At 48.5% G+C, this 18,865-nt stretch overlaps 1 protein-coding gene across 1 annotated transcript in view; it reads left to right on the plus strand.

Moving 5' to 3' along the window:
- The window catches only part of CACNA1H (calcium voltage-gated channel subunit alpha1 H), a 255,993-nt gene that overhangs the window by 116,188 nt on the left and 120,940 nt on the right, over positions 1-18,865 (plus strand). The window contains 2 exon segments of the mRNA XM_030002143.2: positions 12,402-12,513; positions 15,558-15,691. Coding sequence (XP_029858003.1) covers positions 12,402-12,513; positions 15,558-15,691 — 246 coding nt within the window.

Below are 18,865 nucleotides of genomic sequence, written 5' to 3' on the forward strand. Positions count from 1 at the left end.
TCCCCCTGTAAGTCATTACCTTCTCCTCAGAGCTGATCTCGTTTGACTGCAAATATTTAGAAATCCCGGATAAAGGCTATGGGGCACATTGAATCTAAAAAGGCAACAAAATTTTAATGCGAGTGACCCAATTTTAACATGAAACACTCAAGTGGAGGGAGAGAAGATCAGGCTGATCCCTCTCTCTGGGTGCAGTTTGGCTCATTAAAACAGGGATCAATGCTGATAATAAATGAAATATTTAAGACTTTTAAAAACACCCCAGGCTACTCTGATGCTGTGACAAGATTGATCCTGGCTGCGGGCTGCTGGGGGGAAATGTGGCTGAAATGCAGCAGAACAGGTTTTTCTAAAAACTTGACCCTTTTTTTTAAAAAGTTGGACCTGGTGCAGCTGAATTGTCATAGAAACAAGAAAAAAAACCCTCTGTGGCTGCTCTCTCCCTTGCAAACACCAACCCTGAAAGCCATGATGGAATACTAATGGTGTGTAAAACAGCTGAACCAGCTAAGGTAGGGAAGAAAAACACAGGTTTTTTCTCTTTCCTGAGAATCAGGTTAAAAATTCTCGCCAAAATTATTGCAGTATGGGGCATCTTGGCACAAAGCAAGTATTGGGGAGCCTACGGTGGGGAAATGTGGGCTCTTTCCCAGGGCAGGCACGTTGGCACTGGGGTCACTGGTCCCTCAGGAGGTTTTTCTTGTCTTCTTGTCATCTAAAGGCCAGTTCACACTATCCCCAGGATTACTGGGGCACATTGCGTCTTTAGTCCCACACAGCTCTGTCTGTAGCTGAAGTGAAGGACAGAGGAAAGAAAAAGTACAGCTATTTCTTGTCCAGCACCTTTTATCTTTTGGCCTTTTGTTTGCCCTTGGAAACCTGGAGGAGCGTTTGGGTTTGAACGAGCTGCACGGAGGTTTGCGATCCCAGTTTGAAGGGGATCTGCAGTGGGTACAAAAGTCCTGTACCTGCCGCGGGAGCGTTACTCGGAGCGGTTGATTTGATAATCCCTGGAGTGAGATCCACATCCCCACAAGTGATTTTTTCATGGGAAATACTAGCTATCATCCTGCTAATGCAAACACAGCCCGAGGTCCTGCTGTCTCTGCTTGGGCGATGCCGGTTATTCTGGCCTGGGAGGTGGCTCAGGGGGCTCAGGATGGGGTGCAATTTCTGCCTGACACCCACCCCGATTTGGGTGACTCACACGGGGCTGCATTTCGTCTCCTTTGGCTTGTACCGCACTGCGTGGGTGCAAATTGGGCTTGCGAGCGGGAGCGCTGGCCCTCGCAAACCACCAACCTCTGCTGATATTTCCCATTTGCAAAAGGGGATTTTTCTTACCTACCACACGGCACTTCTGCAAAGTTTAATTTATTTGCTTGCTTTTTCTTGTAAAGCACTTTTACCCTGGCTGGATATATGAGGCAGAGAAGACAGAGTCATCCTCTTCTCTTCATTTTCAGAATTCCAGCTGAGTTTGGCTCCCCCAGGGTTGCGCTTTTGAGGCAGCGAACTGGTGGAGCAATTTAGCTGAGTGCAGGCTGGGAATGGCATGCATTTTGCTAGGGGCACGTGTAGGGAAAAGGCAAATGGGATGAAAAGGTGATGTGTTTCCAGGGGAATTGCAGCCCTGGCACAGCTTCACCTTTGCACTGACCTTCCTCAGAAGGGGATGCTGCGACGTTTGTCACCTGGGCTGTCCCCTGTGGGTGACAACACCTACTCCTCAGCGCCGAGGGCACGGGGGAAGGCTGCTTCCCCTCCTCAGCCCACCTAATTCATCAAGAATGGGAAAAGCCGTGCTTGGTCCAGACCTGCCAACGCAGCGGCTGTGTGAGGCCGGTTGTATTTGCTCTGAACCCACCTGTGTGTCTCCCTGCAGGAAAAGCACATTTGCATTTACCCGCAGACAGAAAACAAAAACTAGAAAGCAAAATAAACCCCAGAAGCACTGCCCCATCGCTTCGTACAATGCATGAGCCGAGCCCGGCGAGGGCAGAACTGGTGGTAGGCAGATGATGAGCCGCATCTCCCCTATCCTCTCCCTGCAGCCCCCTCCAGCATGGCCCACCACCCAGCAAAGCTGGCACGGGAGATATTTAGGGCTCAACCTCCTGCCCGGGGGTCACCCCCAGCAGCATCGTTTCGGGAAGCCAAGTTGCAGCCCCGAGTTGCCATGACACTGAGCCACCCCCGAGGATGCGGCTGCGGCTTTCTGCCCTCCGTGACCCGTTTCCCGAGTATTTGGCATCTCACCCACGCGCCCGTCTCTCTCAAGCAATTACCTGCTCTGATTGCTCACCCTCGCATGTCACTGCTTAGATAGGTGCTTATATGTATTTTAATCAAGTGAGTCAGGCAAGGCGGAGGGGACTAGGCAAAACACTGTTTCTGTCCTTGTCTCCGTGCTGGGTAAATGATGGCTGGGAATTTAGTGAGCACGAAACGCTCTCGTTTGGGTGGATTTAGTGGATTCGGTGGCTGAATGGGTGTTTAGAGATCATTTGGGTTTATTTTGAGTGGAGTGGTAATGACTTGATCTCTGGCCCTGGCCCTGAGATCTCTGTGCACCGTCAATCAGGAATAGCACCTTTGAATTACTGTGGCTTTGAATTACTGAGGGGTTTTATCACGATACGTGGAAATGGCAGGAACAGAGGCTTTCCTGCATGGCCTGAACCCGCCGCTCAAGATCTTCAGAGCAATCGTCACAGGCAAGAAAACCACGCTAACCCCGACTCCTCCTGCACGCTCCGGCCATGGTGTTCCAGCTGCAGGACTTAAACCACGCAATATGGTGTTTTCCATCATATAATAGATATGAAAATTCAGAGGGCAGCTCCCAAGCCAGCCCGGCGCAGCACGGCTGCGCTGAATTCCATTTATGTCACTTTAATCGATACAACCCTGTTTCCTCTGGGGGCATCTCGCAGCAGTTAAGGATGCCTTAACGACACGCTAAATCCATTTGCTATCATCACTCTGGGTGTTAACAGGCTCTAATTTAACACCAGCAATGGAGGTGATTTTTCCAGGGTGATGCATGCCAGCGGGCTGATGTGGGGAGGTTTTCCTGTGGGTTTGGGCGTAGCAATGGTTTGCGTTGCCTTGATTTCCCTGCTGAGCTTGTTTGGGAGGTACGAGATCCGCCGGGACGGGTTTGTGCTGGGGAGGCACGTGGCAGGGAAAAGCAACGGTAGTGATCGGGTTTTACGGAGCCTGGTTTTACGCTTGGAAAGCCCCAAGAACAGGGAGGGGATTAGTGTTGCATCAACTGAGCAGCAGCGTGAGCATGTGCACCCCTCGAGGTGCTTTTATGCCTGTATCATCCTTTTAGTTTGAAGTTTAATCCCCAATAGCTGTGACTTGCTGCATCGCCTGTCTCATAACAGCCTTACAAAGCTGTGAAAACAGGCAGGGAAAATGAAGCTGTCTGACAAATGACACATGACAAGGACTTGGAGTTAACTGCTTTTAAATTCATTATGGCTCCAAAAGATTGGCTTGAGCAAGGTGAATGATTTAAGGTGCATAATAAGATGGATTTAGCCCCGTTTTACTGCCGTTGAATGATCTGTGAACAAGCTTTGATCTGTGCATTACAGTCGTTACCAAGATTTGTCAGTAAAGGGGGGTTATTTGAGGACCACTTGCGGCAGTACCTCGGTTGCACACTGGTGACTTTTCCCTGGCAGGACAAATGCCAACTTCTCGGTGCTTTCAGAGCAGCAACCTTCGGTACAAATACTGTTTCCAGCTGCCCCGAGTGCCAAAACCAAAGAGGAGGTGTTCAAAGGGCATGTGGGCAACCTGGGCACTGAACACAGCCATTGCGCAGCAAGTCTGCGGCTTGCAGAGAGCTGCGTTTTGTGCAAAAGTCTCAGGAGCTGCAGGAAGGTTTCTGCGTTGCGTGATGATGAACATCACAACAGGGATGTCTTCCAGGTTTGGGATGCCCTGGCCGCAACACGTATGGCACATCTGGGATGCCCAGGGCTGCAACCTTGCCATGCTTCAGCCCAAAATTGTCTAGTGATGCCAGATCCAGGAGCTCTGCCCCAAAATCAGCTCCCCGATCTCTGGCTGTGCAAGGCAAAGGGAATTATTCACATTTTGGGGGAGAAAGGCACATCTGACAGCAGGCCAGCAGAACAGCCTGTTGCTGCGGGTCCATTTGGGGCTAGTAGCGGGTTGGAATCTCGTTATGGTTATTTGATAGCAAACTAGTGGGAAGCAATTATTCCAGTAACTCAGGCTAATCCTGTCTTAAACAAGAATTCTCTGCAGTCAGCCCTATCTCCAAAGGTATGTGCCAACTTGGTGTCCTTTGGGCTGAAATATTGCTTCTGGTCTGTGTGTTTGTGGTACTGCTGGGGAGGTATATATTTCTGAAGTGCAGCTGCCTCATTTTGTTTTACAATTCATAAGCAAACGAACCCGAATGATCCAGTGCAGTATGGGCACTAAAAATAGCTTTAATCAATCAACTTTTTAAAAATAAGAATGTTCCTTAAAATTATGCCAGCACCAGCCAGTGCTGCCTCTTGGGAATTTTACTCTGACTCATTTTTCTTCCAGTTCTGTTCTTTCTTTTTCTTTCTTTTTATTTTTTTCCTGCTCCTATTTACCAAATATCATCGAGTTTGGACTGTTTTCTGTTACTTAGCATACAGGATGAGGTGGATATTGCAGACTTTTAAAGCTATTTTTGTCACTGGTGGCATGAAGGGATGGGAAGCATTATTACTGTAATTTGCCGGTATTTGGGGAGCACCCCTAAATACTGGTAAAACGGGCACTAGGTACTTTTAATTCAGTATTTCTACACTGGAGCAGCTTCCCACCCGTACCCAAATCTTTCAGGGTGGCCCATCCATCCGTCAGGGACACACGGATGCGGTAGCAGTGCCATGGGGCTTGGTGGGACAAGGCAGCAGCCGAGCCCGCCCCATCCCCTGCTCTCCCCCCATCCCCATCCCCTTTTCCCGCAAGCGCTTCGGTGCTCCACGGCTTTGCAGGAGCCCCGTTGCCATCCCATGCAGCAGCTGCTTTGTGGTCTGACCAAGCACGTGGGCATCCTCGTGGCCTCGGGGTCCGCTGGACCACTCGGGCGGAGGACCGAGCCCCTCTCCCACCTCCCCAAGCTCTCCTCCTCCAGCCGGTTGCACTCTTGCCACTGATGGGGGACAGATGCCAGGTTGGGCAGTTTACAAGCAGGTCCTCAGGTTTCTGACCAACCTTGTTTCTAAAGGCAAATAAGACTGCGATTTTGCAAAGGAGGAATTACACACCCGAGTCCTGCTGCTCTGTGATGAGCAGTACATACCCAGCTCAGCAGGAGCACTCTGAAAATCCCAGTCTCTCAGATGTGTGTGTGTGTGTGTATATATATATATGTGTGTGTGTGTATGTATATTTAGTGCATTAGTCACATCTTAGACTATAAAAACTGAAACTTCAGTTGGCTGCTTCTTCTGTAAACATATGTTCTCCTTGTAACTATAACTTGGCTTTTATTGCTTTGTGTTATTCCTCAGCGTCGTGTGCAGTACATACAGATACGATAACAGTAATAATCACAATACTGCCAAATCCGAGCATTTAAAATAATGGGTTAAGTCTCCAAAATCCCCTGACTGGCTTAAAAATAATAAGATTATGTGAAAATAGTAAGCACCATGATCTTGTCTTGCTGCTTTTCCATTGCTGGGTCTTCAGGCTTTTGGCTCCTGTCTGTCTCCATTATGGGCATTTAGAAATGAGGGTTGGGGTTGGGGAGGGGAACTTTTAAATGAGGATGAGACTGATCCCTCTGAAGGACCTGGGAATTTGAAGCAGTACGTCCTTCATCACAAGGCATGGGATGAAAGCAAGGGAGTTTGCAACACCGCGGTAATACGGTCCCCGCATTTTTTACGGTGTTTACTGCAGAAATATTTTTAGAATTAGAGTGACGGATGGTAGAGATTATCTCCCTGAAAATGGGGAGGTGCAGACTGGCTGAACTGCCTAGTGAAGGAGACAGGTTGCATTATGGTACGTCTGAGCCTGACCTATACCCACATCACCGGCGTTTTCTGTGCATTATTTGGAGTGGGGAAATGACTGATGCAAAGTGAATGAGACACAAACCAGGGCTGCAGGCATGGCAGTCTACTCGGTACCTATACCATTTTAAAAGAGATATTGAAAACCTACCTTTCTATCAAGACAAGTGGTTTATTTTTCTTCTGTTTTTATATTTAAGAAGGCCTTCAAGTTTTTAAGGAAAATATTAGACTTTGACCTGCACGCCAAGAAATCCCCTTGCAGCATTGCACAAATGTGTAAGGATCTGGAAGCCTTCTAGAAACAGGAACTATCCACATTGTTTTGCTGGCTAAAATGCATGAAACAGAGATCCAAGTTGCATCATTGCAATTAATTTTACTTTTCTCTTTGGGCCAAGAATTGGAGGTTTATGGTGGGAAGGAGCTGGGGGATGCTGGATTTGGGTTTGGCGTTTTTCAGTTCAGCAGAGTCATTCTTTTCTTCTGCCTGCAACCGTCCATGTCATGGTGTACAAACCATCTCCGGAGGAGATGGAGCCATCAGGCCTGGCTGGGGCTGGTCTTACAGTTTAATTAAATCCATGCCTAAACCAGTTGAACTAAATGGATGCAAAGTACAGCATGAGTGCTGTGAGCTCGGTGAGGACACAGCTTATTTCTGCTTTTGCTTACGTTTGTTCTGTTGCCATAAACTCAATGGGATTAAGTGTCTTCTAAAGTTAAATATGAGGGTTCTGGATGCCAGGGTGTTAAAGTTCTTCTTCTGGCTTTCGTCCTTGTGGCCCGTGGGCAGGTCTGTGTGCCGCTGGCCGGAGCTGTGGTGGTGACACCCGGGTCTGCCCCGTTCCTCTGCTCCTCGGTTTGGGGCCTGAGGTCAGCAATGCAAAAAGTCACAAGTGCACTGCTTTAAAATGGAAGAGAGGAAAAGAAAAAGTTAAATCAGAGGCCAAGTGCAAACTTGTCTTCAGGAAACACTTGCTGCACTAAGAAAAATTGTTGATGCTATGAGATGCTGTACCACTGCAGGTGTCCTTGCTCCGCCCTGCATCCTAAGATGCAAAGCGACTCCGATGTCCCATTCTGCTCTAGACCCACCCAACAGCGGTTTTAAAGACAATATTTTTTTTCTGTGTTTGTTAGCTGGATTCCTTAATTAATTAGCAACATCCTTAGGAGATGAGACTCTCGCTGTGTCACTGCCTCGGTGACGGAGGAGCCTTGTCGAACCCCACTGCCGGTGGCAGAGGGCAGGGGCTGCTGATGGAGGCTGGATTTGCCGGGAGCTCTGCCTCTGGGCAGGACACACACACAGCTCCTACACACCTTTATTTTGGGTTGCCTACTCCTCAAACACATCCCCTGGCACTGATACCAGTGGCTAGGTGATGTGGACCTGATGAGTGGCCACCCAACCTCAACTCTCTGTGTTGGGCTCCTGCCATTCAGTTTTACTGCTGGAAATACTCGAGGTTGTGTTGAGCAGCTGCTTCAACACACCCTTGAATTCCCATGTCTCTTTTTAAATCAAGTCAAGGCCTTACCAGCTAAACCAGCACGGCAGAGGTCAGTGGGAAAAGCAGGTCTTGCCCATGCTGAGGCATCATCTGGCAAGCAGAGCTCTTCATCCTCAAGCCACAGGTCTTTCCCTGGAGATGATTTCAGTAAAACACTGTAAAAAGCTGCCGGAGAGCATCAGCATCAGGAGAGCATCAGCATCAGCCATTGCACTAACAGCTGGTGGGGTGAACAGCATTTTGGGGCAGAGCCTGGTTTCTGTGTTGCCACTTCTAAACTCAGGGCTAGATTTTAATGTAAGGGACTGTGTCAATCCCACAGTGCGGTGCTGTGCGGAGGGGAGCACCCCCCGCCCCGGGCAGGCAGGGCTCTGCTGTTCTCCAGCTCTTGCCCAAAGGGCGTCCGGGGGATTTGAGCTTGGCCCGCATACGCTTGAGATGTCATTACCGTGGAATTTGTGGCAGAGGAAGAAATATTAAGCAAATCTTTTGCCATTATCTTTGCTTCTAGCAGTTAGTCTAGATGTCCCCTTTGCATCTTTTTCTTTTCAATCTCCTAGTTGCAAAGTTGGCTGCTTTTAAACTGGGTGGTGCTTCGGTGGCCTGGAGAGCAGCAGTTTCCATGGTAACTCAGAAGTACCCGTTTTTGCACAGTCATGGTTTTAGCCGGTCGCAGCCACCACTGCTGCCGGAGGACCAGGAGGATCCCAAGTCAATCCCGTCCCAGCTCCAGCAGTGCGAGAGCCGGTGCCACTCGGGGGGTGAGCAGGAGCTCAGGCTGAGTTTGGTGTTACCATCCTGCATCTTCCTTGACCTCCTGGTTGCAAAAACGCCGGGCAGGGTGTACGGCAATGCTGCAGGGTCACCCACGAGGCCGTTCTGTGCCGTGGGACTTCTGTCTCCAGCCACATCTTTGCTATTTGTGCTGGCACAAGCCTGGCATTGGGCTGCTCTCCGACTTTTTTCACCTTTTCCTCTCTCTTTTTTTGCTTCTGGGTGTTTTCCCATCATTGCCAGAACAGGGCTTTTCTTTCTTGATGGGCATTTCGAACTGGCCCAGGCTCTGCTCTGTGGGAAGGATGCTGTGAAAAGGTGCCCTGTATAATCCCACCCTGCAAAGCAGCATCACCTCCCGCTGCCGGGGCGGTTTGCTTTGGGGCATCACCACGTGGCTGCTGAAGGCCGGAGGGCTTTGGGGGGGCTCTGGAAAAGCAACCAGCTGGGGGTTAGATCACAGCTTCTGGGGCTCTTCCAGAGCCAGGAGTAAGGAAGGGGGGAGTGAACTGAAATTCCCTTGAATGTCTGTGCACCAGAGGGAGGGAGGATTAGTCCCATTAGGGCAGAGCACTCGGGGTAATCCCGCTTTCAAATTAGGGATTTCACTGTCATTAATCTGATGTGAAAATAAATAGGGCAGGAGCTTAATGCCTTTGAGGGAGCCACAGGACCTTTCAGCTCAGACCCCTCCAGCCTCATCCCCTCGGGAAGGGTTTGGAGATGAGGGAGGACGGGAGCATCCCCGGGAAACGTCTGAGCCCTGAGCAGGGGCTTCCTCCTCCCTCCTCCAGTCCGTTCTCTGGACGAGGCAAAACTGTTACCTACAGTGGGTTTTCGTCCACCTTTTCAGCCTTTTCTTCAAAGGCAACACAAGTTTTCTTTTCTTTTCTTTTCTTTTCTTTTCTTTTCTTTTCTTTTCTTTTCTTTTCTTTTCTTTTCTTTTCTTTTCTTTTCTTTTCTTTCTACGTGCGGCAGCGTTGCCGTTTCCCATCTGGCGGCTGTGGCTGACCCTTGCTGACCCTTGCTGACAGCCTCTAAACGTCTGTGACCACAAAGCTAAGGGAGAGCCTTTCTTTTTTCTGTTAGAAAATTAAAACAACTCTTCTGGTGTCCTGAAAGACAATGAATTCAGCTTTGATGTTAGATGGACAGGGGACAGCAGTGGCTGTCAACTCCAGTGAGAATTCTTCTCAAGCAGGTGATTATTTAACCATAAAAAACACAATTAGGTCATTTACAAGAAAGAGAGAAGTTTTTTAGAGATCTGATGAGCAGAGCGCCTGAACAAAGGTCCGGGGTAGCTCAGCAAAACAGGGGCTTTACCCTGCAAACATCTTCAGCCTCAGGCTTCAGTAGCTCCACTGAAATCAAAAACCAGGGGCAGATGCCAGATGCAGAGGGCAGGAAGGTTTTCTGCCCATAAAATTTTCTTTTTGAAATGTTTGTGATTTTGTATCACAATAAGAGTAATCTGAGCAGCAAAGGGCACTGGCCCAGAAGCCAGAAGAGCCCAGGGTGTGGAAGACCCTGGCATCCATCAGAGTTTCCCATACTCTTGAGGACTCCTTTCAGCAACGGGCTGTGCCTCTGCCTTGCTGGGGACAGACACTTCCATGTCTTATACAAAGAAGTCTGTCTTAATTGAATGTTGCCATCAAAACTGGTCCATGCGGACGATTCACTTTTGACAAATCGGTGTTTTCTAGTGGAATACAAAATCTAATTCTTGTTTGGTTCCGCTAGAAACAAGGGCTGAGGCAGTGGAGAGCCGGATGGAGAACAGTAATGCAACCAGCAACCCTTGATGGGTGGTGGATTCAAAACCCTTCTCATCTTGTGGTGGGGAAAAGCCTGGGTTGTACGCTTCCCCATTGCTGGAGCAGCAGGGAATGGATGGAGCCGGCACAAGCCCAGGATCGGTGTCCCAGGGAAGGACAGAGGAGCAAGGTGGGAGCAACCAGGTACAGGGCCAGTGCTCTTCCCTCCTTTGCGGGAAGCAGGAGACCTAGTTCATCACCATAGTTACACCTTTTTTAACAGTTCAAAATCCACATGCTTTTATTTTTTTACTTTAAAGGAAATAAAAAATCTGCAAGTATAATAAGTGAAATGAATGCAACTGCAGGCACCCTGGGAATAGCGCAGGAACCCTGTTTACAGGGAGTTCTACATGAATCCCATCAAGCAGTGCAAATATTGTAAGTAGGATATGGCCACAGGTTGAGCTTTGTTTGGGTCTGATGTGGGCTGTTTTCTCTATGGAACAGGATTACCACTCTGTTTCTAATTAAGCAAAAGGGAAGGGGATCTAAACAGCCCCTAAAGATGTCAAAAATCAGAAAGAAGATATTGAAGAGAAGGAGAAATTAAAATAAACCAACATTGGTATTTCAGCAATGCACAAGTCCTCTGGGGCTATGGCCAGCAGCTTCGCCTGCTCCAGCTCCTTCTGCATCACTGATGGGGTGACCTGGGTTTTTATTTCATTTGTTTATTTGATTTCATGCATTTCCATTTTAGACAAGTAGGTTTCCAAGTCTGGTGTGGTTGGTCCCCAGCATGGGCTTCAAGGTGTTCCTAGCTCTGAACTTTCAAATTAAAGCCTTCTCTAAAACAAGAAGCGGATTGGGTTCAGGTTTTAGGGAAGCTGCTGGGGCCGACCCCACTGATTTCTCTTTCTTCTTTTAATCTGGATAAATGAGAGTCTGTGTGCAAAAGTAGTTTGAGACTGCAGCCCTGCGCTTGCCTAATCTTATGCTGCAATAAATCTTACGCTGCAATAAATCTTACGCTGAACTGATAAAATGCCAGGTAAAATACTTCTAAAAGCGGCAGGGATAAATATGGTAGGGTTTTTTTGTTCAGGTTTCCAAAGCAGGAGAATTGTTGTTACCAGAAATAAGACAATGTCTGTGTGCTGCTTTCTCTGTGATCCCTTGCTCACATACGCTTGTGTGTTTGAAAGCATAAAGGTTTATTCATACACAGATGTTTCCAATTATTATTCCAAAGAACAGTTCTCTCATTCATGCTTAATTTGTGAAACTCCTGTTCAGTTCCCCCAAATCTTTTTTTATTATTTTTAATAGTCATACCAGCAGCAGTAATCATAAGCTCTGGGCCTGTTTTGCACTGATGCAAATCACCACTTACTACTTTGAAACTATTAATGTTAGTGCAGTTGAGCACTGGTGGGTCCTGTAAGAGAATATGGTCTCTTTTTTTCTGGCGACAGAGACATCCAACCTTGAGCCCTTTCCTTCCTTTTCGAAGCCTGTGCTGTGCACCCTGGGTCCTGGTTTACAGCCTGTATCCCAACATTCCGCCATCCGTGGCCCTACCAACTTGTGCCACCAGCTTGGCTTTGTTTTGCCTTCATCCTCGGTCATGATGTAGAGCTCAAAATGGACTCCATAGCTCTCTGAGACTTAGAAACCAGGCAGGAATGAGATAACCTGCATTCAGCACCCATTCCCATGACTCAAGATGGAAACAAGGAGAGCAACCTCACTGGTTGGAGCAAGGAACCAGGCACAAGCCAGGTTTCTGGTGGTGATGGTGCCTAAATTAATTAATCTTTCTTTGTCTTGCTTTCTTTAGCTTGGTAGTGAAAGAGTTAATGCTAGAGGACATGTGGGGTGATTCACTGCTAAAACTCTTTGAGATCTGGAGATGAAAGTTGCTGTGGGAGGAGGACAGAGGCGGCTGTGGTCTCAGCTGCCCCTGGGCATGCATGAAGAACAGAAGAGGATGGAGTGGGGGGGACTTGAGGTGGAAAGCGTAGCCGTGCACCTCGCTGCACTTTTCTGGCTCTGCTGCTGTGTAGGAAATGAAAGGCATCCTTTGTGCCTTCATCTCAACAGGAGTACCCTTTCCAAGGCCCTTTCCTCAGTTGCCAAACACTTCAAGCCTTAGCAATCTGGGATGTTTGGAGGTGTTTCCTTCTTTGCTTGTGCGAGGAGTGAAGGTTTTTTGACTTGTAAATAGCACAGTGCCTCACCTTCCCCGCTCTCAATGGCCGCTGAAGCGTGTGCTCTCCTTAACGCCCTCCTCTCACCTGGTTCGAGCACATCAGCATGCTGGTCATCCTCCTGAACTGCGTCACCCTGGGCATGTTCCAGCCCTGCGAGGACGTGGAGTGCCAGTCGGAGCGGTGCACCATCCTGGAGGTAAGGATCCCACGCTGCCCCGTTTGCTTGGGATGTGCGGGGTGTGGGGTGGGTGGTCGTCCTGGGAGCTGGGACCCCCATCTTGTCCCTTTTCCCCAGGATCTAGCCATGAAAGCCCTTCCCGTAGGGATGGTTTTTCCAATAAACCAGAGCCTGTCCTCTGAGGAGACGCGCTGCTATGGCCCTAGGTGAGACCCACAGGCTGACTGATTTGGACTTACCCCAGCAAGATTCTTTCTCTACACATTTAATAAGGGTAGGGGGGGCTCAAAACTGGGCATCCAGCTCCCGCTGGAGATTTGAACACTTTTTAATTACAAGATGGCCAATGCCGTGGGGAACCTCTTGCTCACAGTCAGTCAGTTCCACCCCAGGCAGGTCACTCTTGGATTGCTGCAGTCTGGTCTGTGCAATACAGCACCGCTGACTTTGCCATTTCATTCCCTTCTTCACGAACAAAAAGCATGGGACGGGCTCGTACCTGCTCTACTCCGCCAGCAGAACCCACCAGCTGAAGTGCAGCGTTGCCAAGTGCCAGGATAACTGACCTTTGGGAAATGCATACGCGTACAAAGCTCGCAGACCTTTCTTGGCCACCCCAAGCTTAGTGGGGCGTCACGCTTGTCACTTCATCCCTCGCTGCGTCCTGGCAATCCCCTCGCTGCCATATGCCCACAGGATTCGTTTTGGAAGCACATCCCGGCAGCATCTGGTGCGTGGGCTGCACCTTGGCGTTGGGCTTCCTGCAGCAACTCAGTTCTCAGGCTTGGAACCAACTTTCCTTGTTTCTAATGCATTACATCAACCTAGGCAGGGACTACGGACGTGTGGTAGTGTATCAGGCTTGGTTCGTTCGAATCCTGCACAGATCTGCTGCTTTACTTCCCTTTGAGTGTTTCAGCCATACGGGAAGGCCAGTGGGATCCTTCCAACCAGCCTCTCCTGCCTCTTTCAAAGACTGGGCCAGAACTGCTTGCAAATGCCAGGAATAGCAGAGTTTATCGTCAAACCTTCTTTCAACCTTAGAAGAAGATCCGTTAAATGCAGAGCCAAGTAAACTGGATGAATCGAGAGGCCACTAGAGGTTTGTTATGGAATGAGATCAATTTTGGAGAAACTGTTGCCACCAGAGGCATCCAGCATAGGGATCGTCTCAGAGGGTCAGGCTCAGGGTTCGTGTGAAGTGGCATCCAGAGGTGGCTAGTCCAACTCCTTCAGAAAATGTCACGCTGCAGGCAGCTGTGGGCTAGGCTGCCCCCAGAGAGCCCATCAGAAAGTGTCCAATCTCTCCTGAAATGTTACACTCCAAATGCCTGCCGTTTTTCTGCACGTATTCACCCACTTGGGACTTTGTTTGGATGATGCCCGTCCCTGCCAAAATGCCCAGGCAGACAAAGGGAATCCTGCCTGCATGAGGAGGTGACATTATTGAATGCTCATTATTTGCTTCCTTTTTTTCATAGTTTACTCAGGTTGCAGTCACACAGCTTGCATGGTCTGTTCTCCCCAGAACAGACACATCTACAGTCTGCGAGGAGCCCAGGCACTGAATTTGGTTTCTAATACCAGCTGAATGATTACAACACATTGAGTATATTTGCAACAACCAAAGTATTACCCTGAAGGGTTTGCAGGCAGAAAAGGGCTGCAAGTAAAGCCATCGTTATCCCTCACCCTGTCACAGCTTGCAAGAGGGAATGGAAGCCAGAACACAAGGTAGAAAAGCCTGAACTTCTTTATGGAGGCATTCAGATGCCAGTTATTAAATGAACTGAAATAATGGAGCAAAACTTCTGTGTAGTTTATCAAGGGAAAGGTTGGTTGATAAAGCCAACAGCCAGAGAAGATGGTGCTCGCACACAGCCACGCAAAGGTACATGGATGCACAGCGGGAACTTGGCTTCCATGTGGATGCTCTGTTAATTTTACCATTAATTTACCATTAGGGCTCAATATGGAAGTGCCAGAGACACAATACCAACAGTATGGTCATTAAGAGACTGATTTGAACAGCAGCAGTCATGTCTGTAGATCGAGACGTTTCTGTGCTTTATCAAGTCTGTCATTCAAAACAACAAAGCCTCTGTACATCATTTAAAAGCAACCTGTATCTCCTGATGGTCACGTTTACAGGCAACGTGTAGAAGAGTATTTACAACAGAGTCCATTTCATGGTATCTTGAAGTACATCTGCATTTCACGCATGTACCTGTAGTCTCCAGGAAGGCTGGAGAAATCACAGCTGTCCAAGTCCCCACTACCCTACAGAATTCATTCTTTAAGTAAAGGCTGAGGCATGTTCTATAGGGCAGCACTGGATTAATTTGCACACCTTTAATTTCTCTTCTTGTTTTCACAGTAATCTAAACCCCAAAATTTTGACCTTCATCAAGAGGCTCCTGCGCTTGGGCACCGAGGCTTGCCAGCAGGGCGCCCTGAGGCTCTGCACCACGAGGAACTGCTCCAGTCATTCCTCACGTGCAGCAGAACTGCCCTTATAGTTACTGCTTCAGCCTCTGCTTGACGGGCATATTCACTCCCAGCTGTGTCTGGGTCTCTGGGTAGGAACCTGGTCCCTTTGGGAGTCCAGGAAGGCATCAGAGGTGAAGCACATCCCCCTGTGTTAGATGGGACAAATTCTTTCTAGGAGGCATGAGCTGCCCAGTCTGGAAACGCAGCTTCCACTGCAAGTTGCTGAGACCTCACAGACCCAACCACAAGCTGCTGTTGAATGCATAGGCTTTAAATGCCAAGAAAAATATCCAGCCTGTACAACAGTGATGTCCTTGTATTTTTGTCAGTAGATTAATAGGAGCTGCTAAAGCTTCCCAGGCAGTGGACAGGGGTTGCCATCACCCATCAGGTACTGCAGATTTTATTTCTGAGTTCAGTAGGTGGCACTTTGGTACCAGGGCTTTGCCTTGCAGCGTCTGCCAGGGTATAGGGAGTGCTTCTGCGGCGGGCGCGCTCGTGTCTCTGCTTTCCCTTTCCCTGATAAGAGAGCACAGCAGAACTGACTGTAATAATCTTTTACTGGTCTCCAGGCATTTGACGACTTCATTTTCGCTTTCTTTGCGGTGGAGATGGTCATCAAGATGGTGGCTCTGGGGATCTTCGGGCAGAAGTGTTACCTTGGAGATACGTGGAATCGCCTGGACTTCTTCATCGTGATGGCGGGGTCAGTAACAAAACCTCATAAATTTGCTGTTTGCAGTGAAAGCAAGAAAACCCCAGAGAGCCAAATCTGTAGGTTGTCCTGGCTGGTTTTCATAATGTCTTGTGAAAGCTGCCAGGCTCAAGCCAAGGCAAAGTCTCATAAGTCTTATTTGGTTTTACCTTTGGCAACCATGCCAGATTATGGGGTGGGGTATGAATGTCAGGGCAAAAGCCATCAGGTTTTCATTAGCAATCCTTTCACCAGTGTCATCTCTGTCAAATTAAGTGCACGCTGATCTACTCCTTGCAATGGCCAGTATGTCCCAGTGCTCACGGTTAAGACTGCTGTCTCCAGAATGGGTGGAAAAAGCACACAGCAGCTCAGCCCCGCTCCTGGTATGTGACACCATTAGAGTGAGGCAGAGAGGCAGAAATTGGTCAAACAAGGAGAATCTAGCCCAAAAATCTGGTTCAGAAGGTTGAAGTCGCAGTGGAAGCAGCTGGCCAGAAGTTGAGTCAAATTACAAGTGCATGCAAATGCCTCCTGTAAACTTCTCTTGGTTTACATTTTAATACCATCTCCCACAGCTGCTTATTTGTGCAGGATGTGTTAATAAACAGATATAAGGAAGATCTGGGTGCTTTTGACACGAGTTCCCCCACACTCATAGGGAAAAACTGAATGGATTAAAAGCTTGGCAAGTCTAAAACTTTTCTATAAATAAATGGATTTTAGAAACCCCAGGCTCTCTTACGTGCTTAGTATACCCTAGAAAGGGATAGACTGCTTTAATTACAGAGCTCTGTCTTATTTCTGAATTCCTGGGTTTGTAATGACCAGCCTGGGGTTAATTAGAACATTCCTGTAATATGTTGGGGCATTTTTACCGTTACATTAGTGATGTACACTCTTCTCTGCACTAATGGAGTTTTGGTTTGCTCCATGTTATTTGTCTGGAATACAATTAGGAATGGCCTTACTGGTTTGAATAAAACATGAGCTCTCCTGAGCAGAGCTTCCTTTGAACCCCTGTGCAGTTACAGCCTGGGAAAGAACAGCAGGGACAACAAAAGAAGCAGTTAATTATTTTTTCTTTCCAAAGCTGCTGCAGCGTTTAAGCCAGAAGTAGTAGGGGAAGAGCAAGTCTGTGGTTGCAGGAGGAACTCGGGATCAGAAATCTGCCATCCATAACCAACGTGCCGACAGTGTTTCCGGACGCTGAACCTGCAGGATGAGCTCTCCTGGTGGGCGAGCAGAGGTTCCCCACATCATCAAACAGATCATCCCAGCGAAGTGGGAGAATAAAATAGCACATGCGGGTAGAAAGGCTGAGCCCTCTGCTCATACCTCAGAGTCAGGTTTGGCACCAGGATCTTTGTTCACATAGCACCTGGGACAAGGGGGAAGGTGGCTGGTGAGTCAATTTGGTAGTTTTCCAGGGCATTTCCCCACCCTCCGTGGCTGGCATGTGTTTGAGAAGAATGAAAACAGCAGAAGCACCAGGAGACCCCGACGGGAAGCCCTGCTGCCAGTCTGGCGTTACTCGGGCTGAAGATGAGAAGAGGAACGGCCCCTTCTCTGGCTGATCCTGGGGCATCTCCAGATGATTTTGGTGTTTTCGAGCCATAGCTGTGACATTATTTCCCACCTCTCAGAAGAGAGACTGGTCTGGGACCTGGGCTGGCTGGTAACGCTGGTGGAGGGCAAGGAGAAGCTGTGCGGTGGGCTGGGGTTCTTCACCTCTCCCACCACCACCATTCGATCCAGTGCCTGCTCCTAAAACTGGAGGTGGTTTTAGCAGGGAGCATGCTACTGGAATAACAAGAGCTGCTTTTTCCAGCAAGCGGATGGATGTGATGAAGTTATTATGAGGCTTTTTGTGATAAGAAGGGAAACAAGTGACAGGCAGTGCTGCCTGCTTTGTCCCATTCAGTCTCCTCAAATACGCTGATTTGGCTTACTAGCAAGTATACCAAAGAGAGCGGAGGGTAAGCAGGGAAACTACAAAATATACATATCTTCTGCCTAGAGCAACAGCTTGTGTCTGAAGTTTGTTCCAGCACTGAAAGCCCTTTCATGTTTTGCTCGCCTGAGAAATGTACCCTGGAAAATTTCAGACCGAATGGAGCTTACAACCTTTCAGTCTGTCCAGCAGCCAAGTTGAAAGCATTTCCCGAGCATCAAAAATGTTGTCCACAGGAGCTGAAACGAGCAAGGTTTCTTGTGCATCCAGTCCCTGGAGATGTTGCAGGCTCATATGATATGCTTTGGACATCGTTAACTTGACAGCTGAGGGACTGGAAACTGTTCATGGTAGAAGACATCGCAAAGGCTTGTGCCTCCCTTTTTTTCAGTACCCAGAGGCTGTAGGGAATCGCCTACGATGTGCCAGTCCGCCCAGCCCTCCGGTCCCTGCATACGCAAAATTTCCAGCTCCAGCAGGTTTCTGTCAGGCGTTTCCAGGGTATTCTTGGTTTACAAGTGTGACATGAGAACAAGACCCCAAGCTTGGCCTTGACAAAGAAATCTTTGACTTTTTCATGAACATTTCAGATGTTTTCACCACTTGTAGAAGGTGCAGTCTGGAATCCATCAAGTGTTTCAGGTTGGCTTCGGTGGGCAGTATAGATCCCCCTGAGACTTCCTTTCAAATCCTGAATGGAGTATCACAGAAGTCCAAAGTATCAGGGTCAGAAAGTCTGTTTCCTAGGCCAAATCCTGGATTATTCATCTTTTAGCAGCCCCATTGAAACTCCAAGGGCCAAGTAAAAGTGAGGCCTCAGGAATTGGCCCTTTAACACGCTAATAGTTGCATGTGCTCTCTGGAGTACAAAACCAGCTCCCACTGGAGCATTTCATACTCCTTTTACATGCTATTAGTAGTTCAAAAACTGTATCATTTACACTAAAATCCACTTACTCAGCCACCCGATAAATTGTGAGCGTGCTGTATTGGGACCACGCCAGCGAACAGATTCAGGCTTCGGCAGTATTCACTTCAGGGACTTTAAACAATGCTTTGTCTATGCCTGCAAGGTCTGTTTAGAGCAGACACCTGGTGCTGGCTCCAGACCCCTCGATGCAGGTGTGAACGGGCATTTCCGATGGCTTTCCCACTGTGTGGTCCTTCGTGCGGCTCCGGGCTGCTTCCCACTGCTCTGCTCCGGCTGCTTAATGAACACACGTTAGATTTAA

Source organism: Aquila chrysaetos, chromosome 25 (genome assembly GCF_900496995.4).
Source record: "Aquila chrysaetos chrysaetos chromosome 25, bAquChr1.4, whole genome shotgun sequence".
Lineage (NCBI taxonomy): Eukaryota > Metazoa > Chordata > Aves > Accipitriformes > Accipitridae > Aquila > Aquila chrysaetos.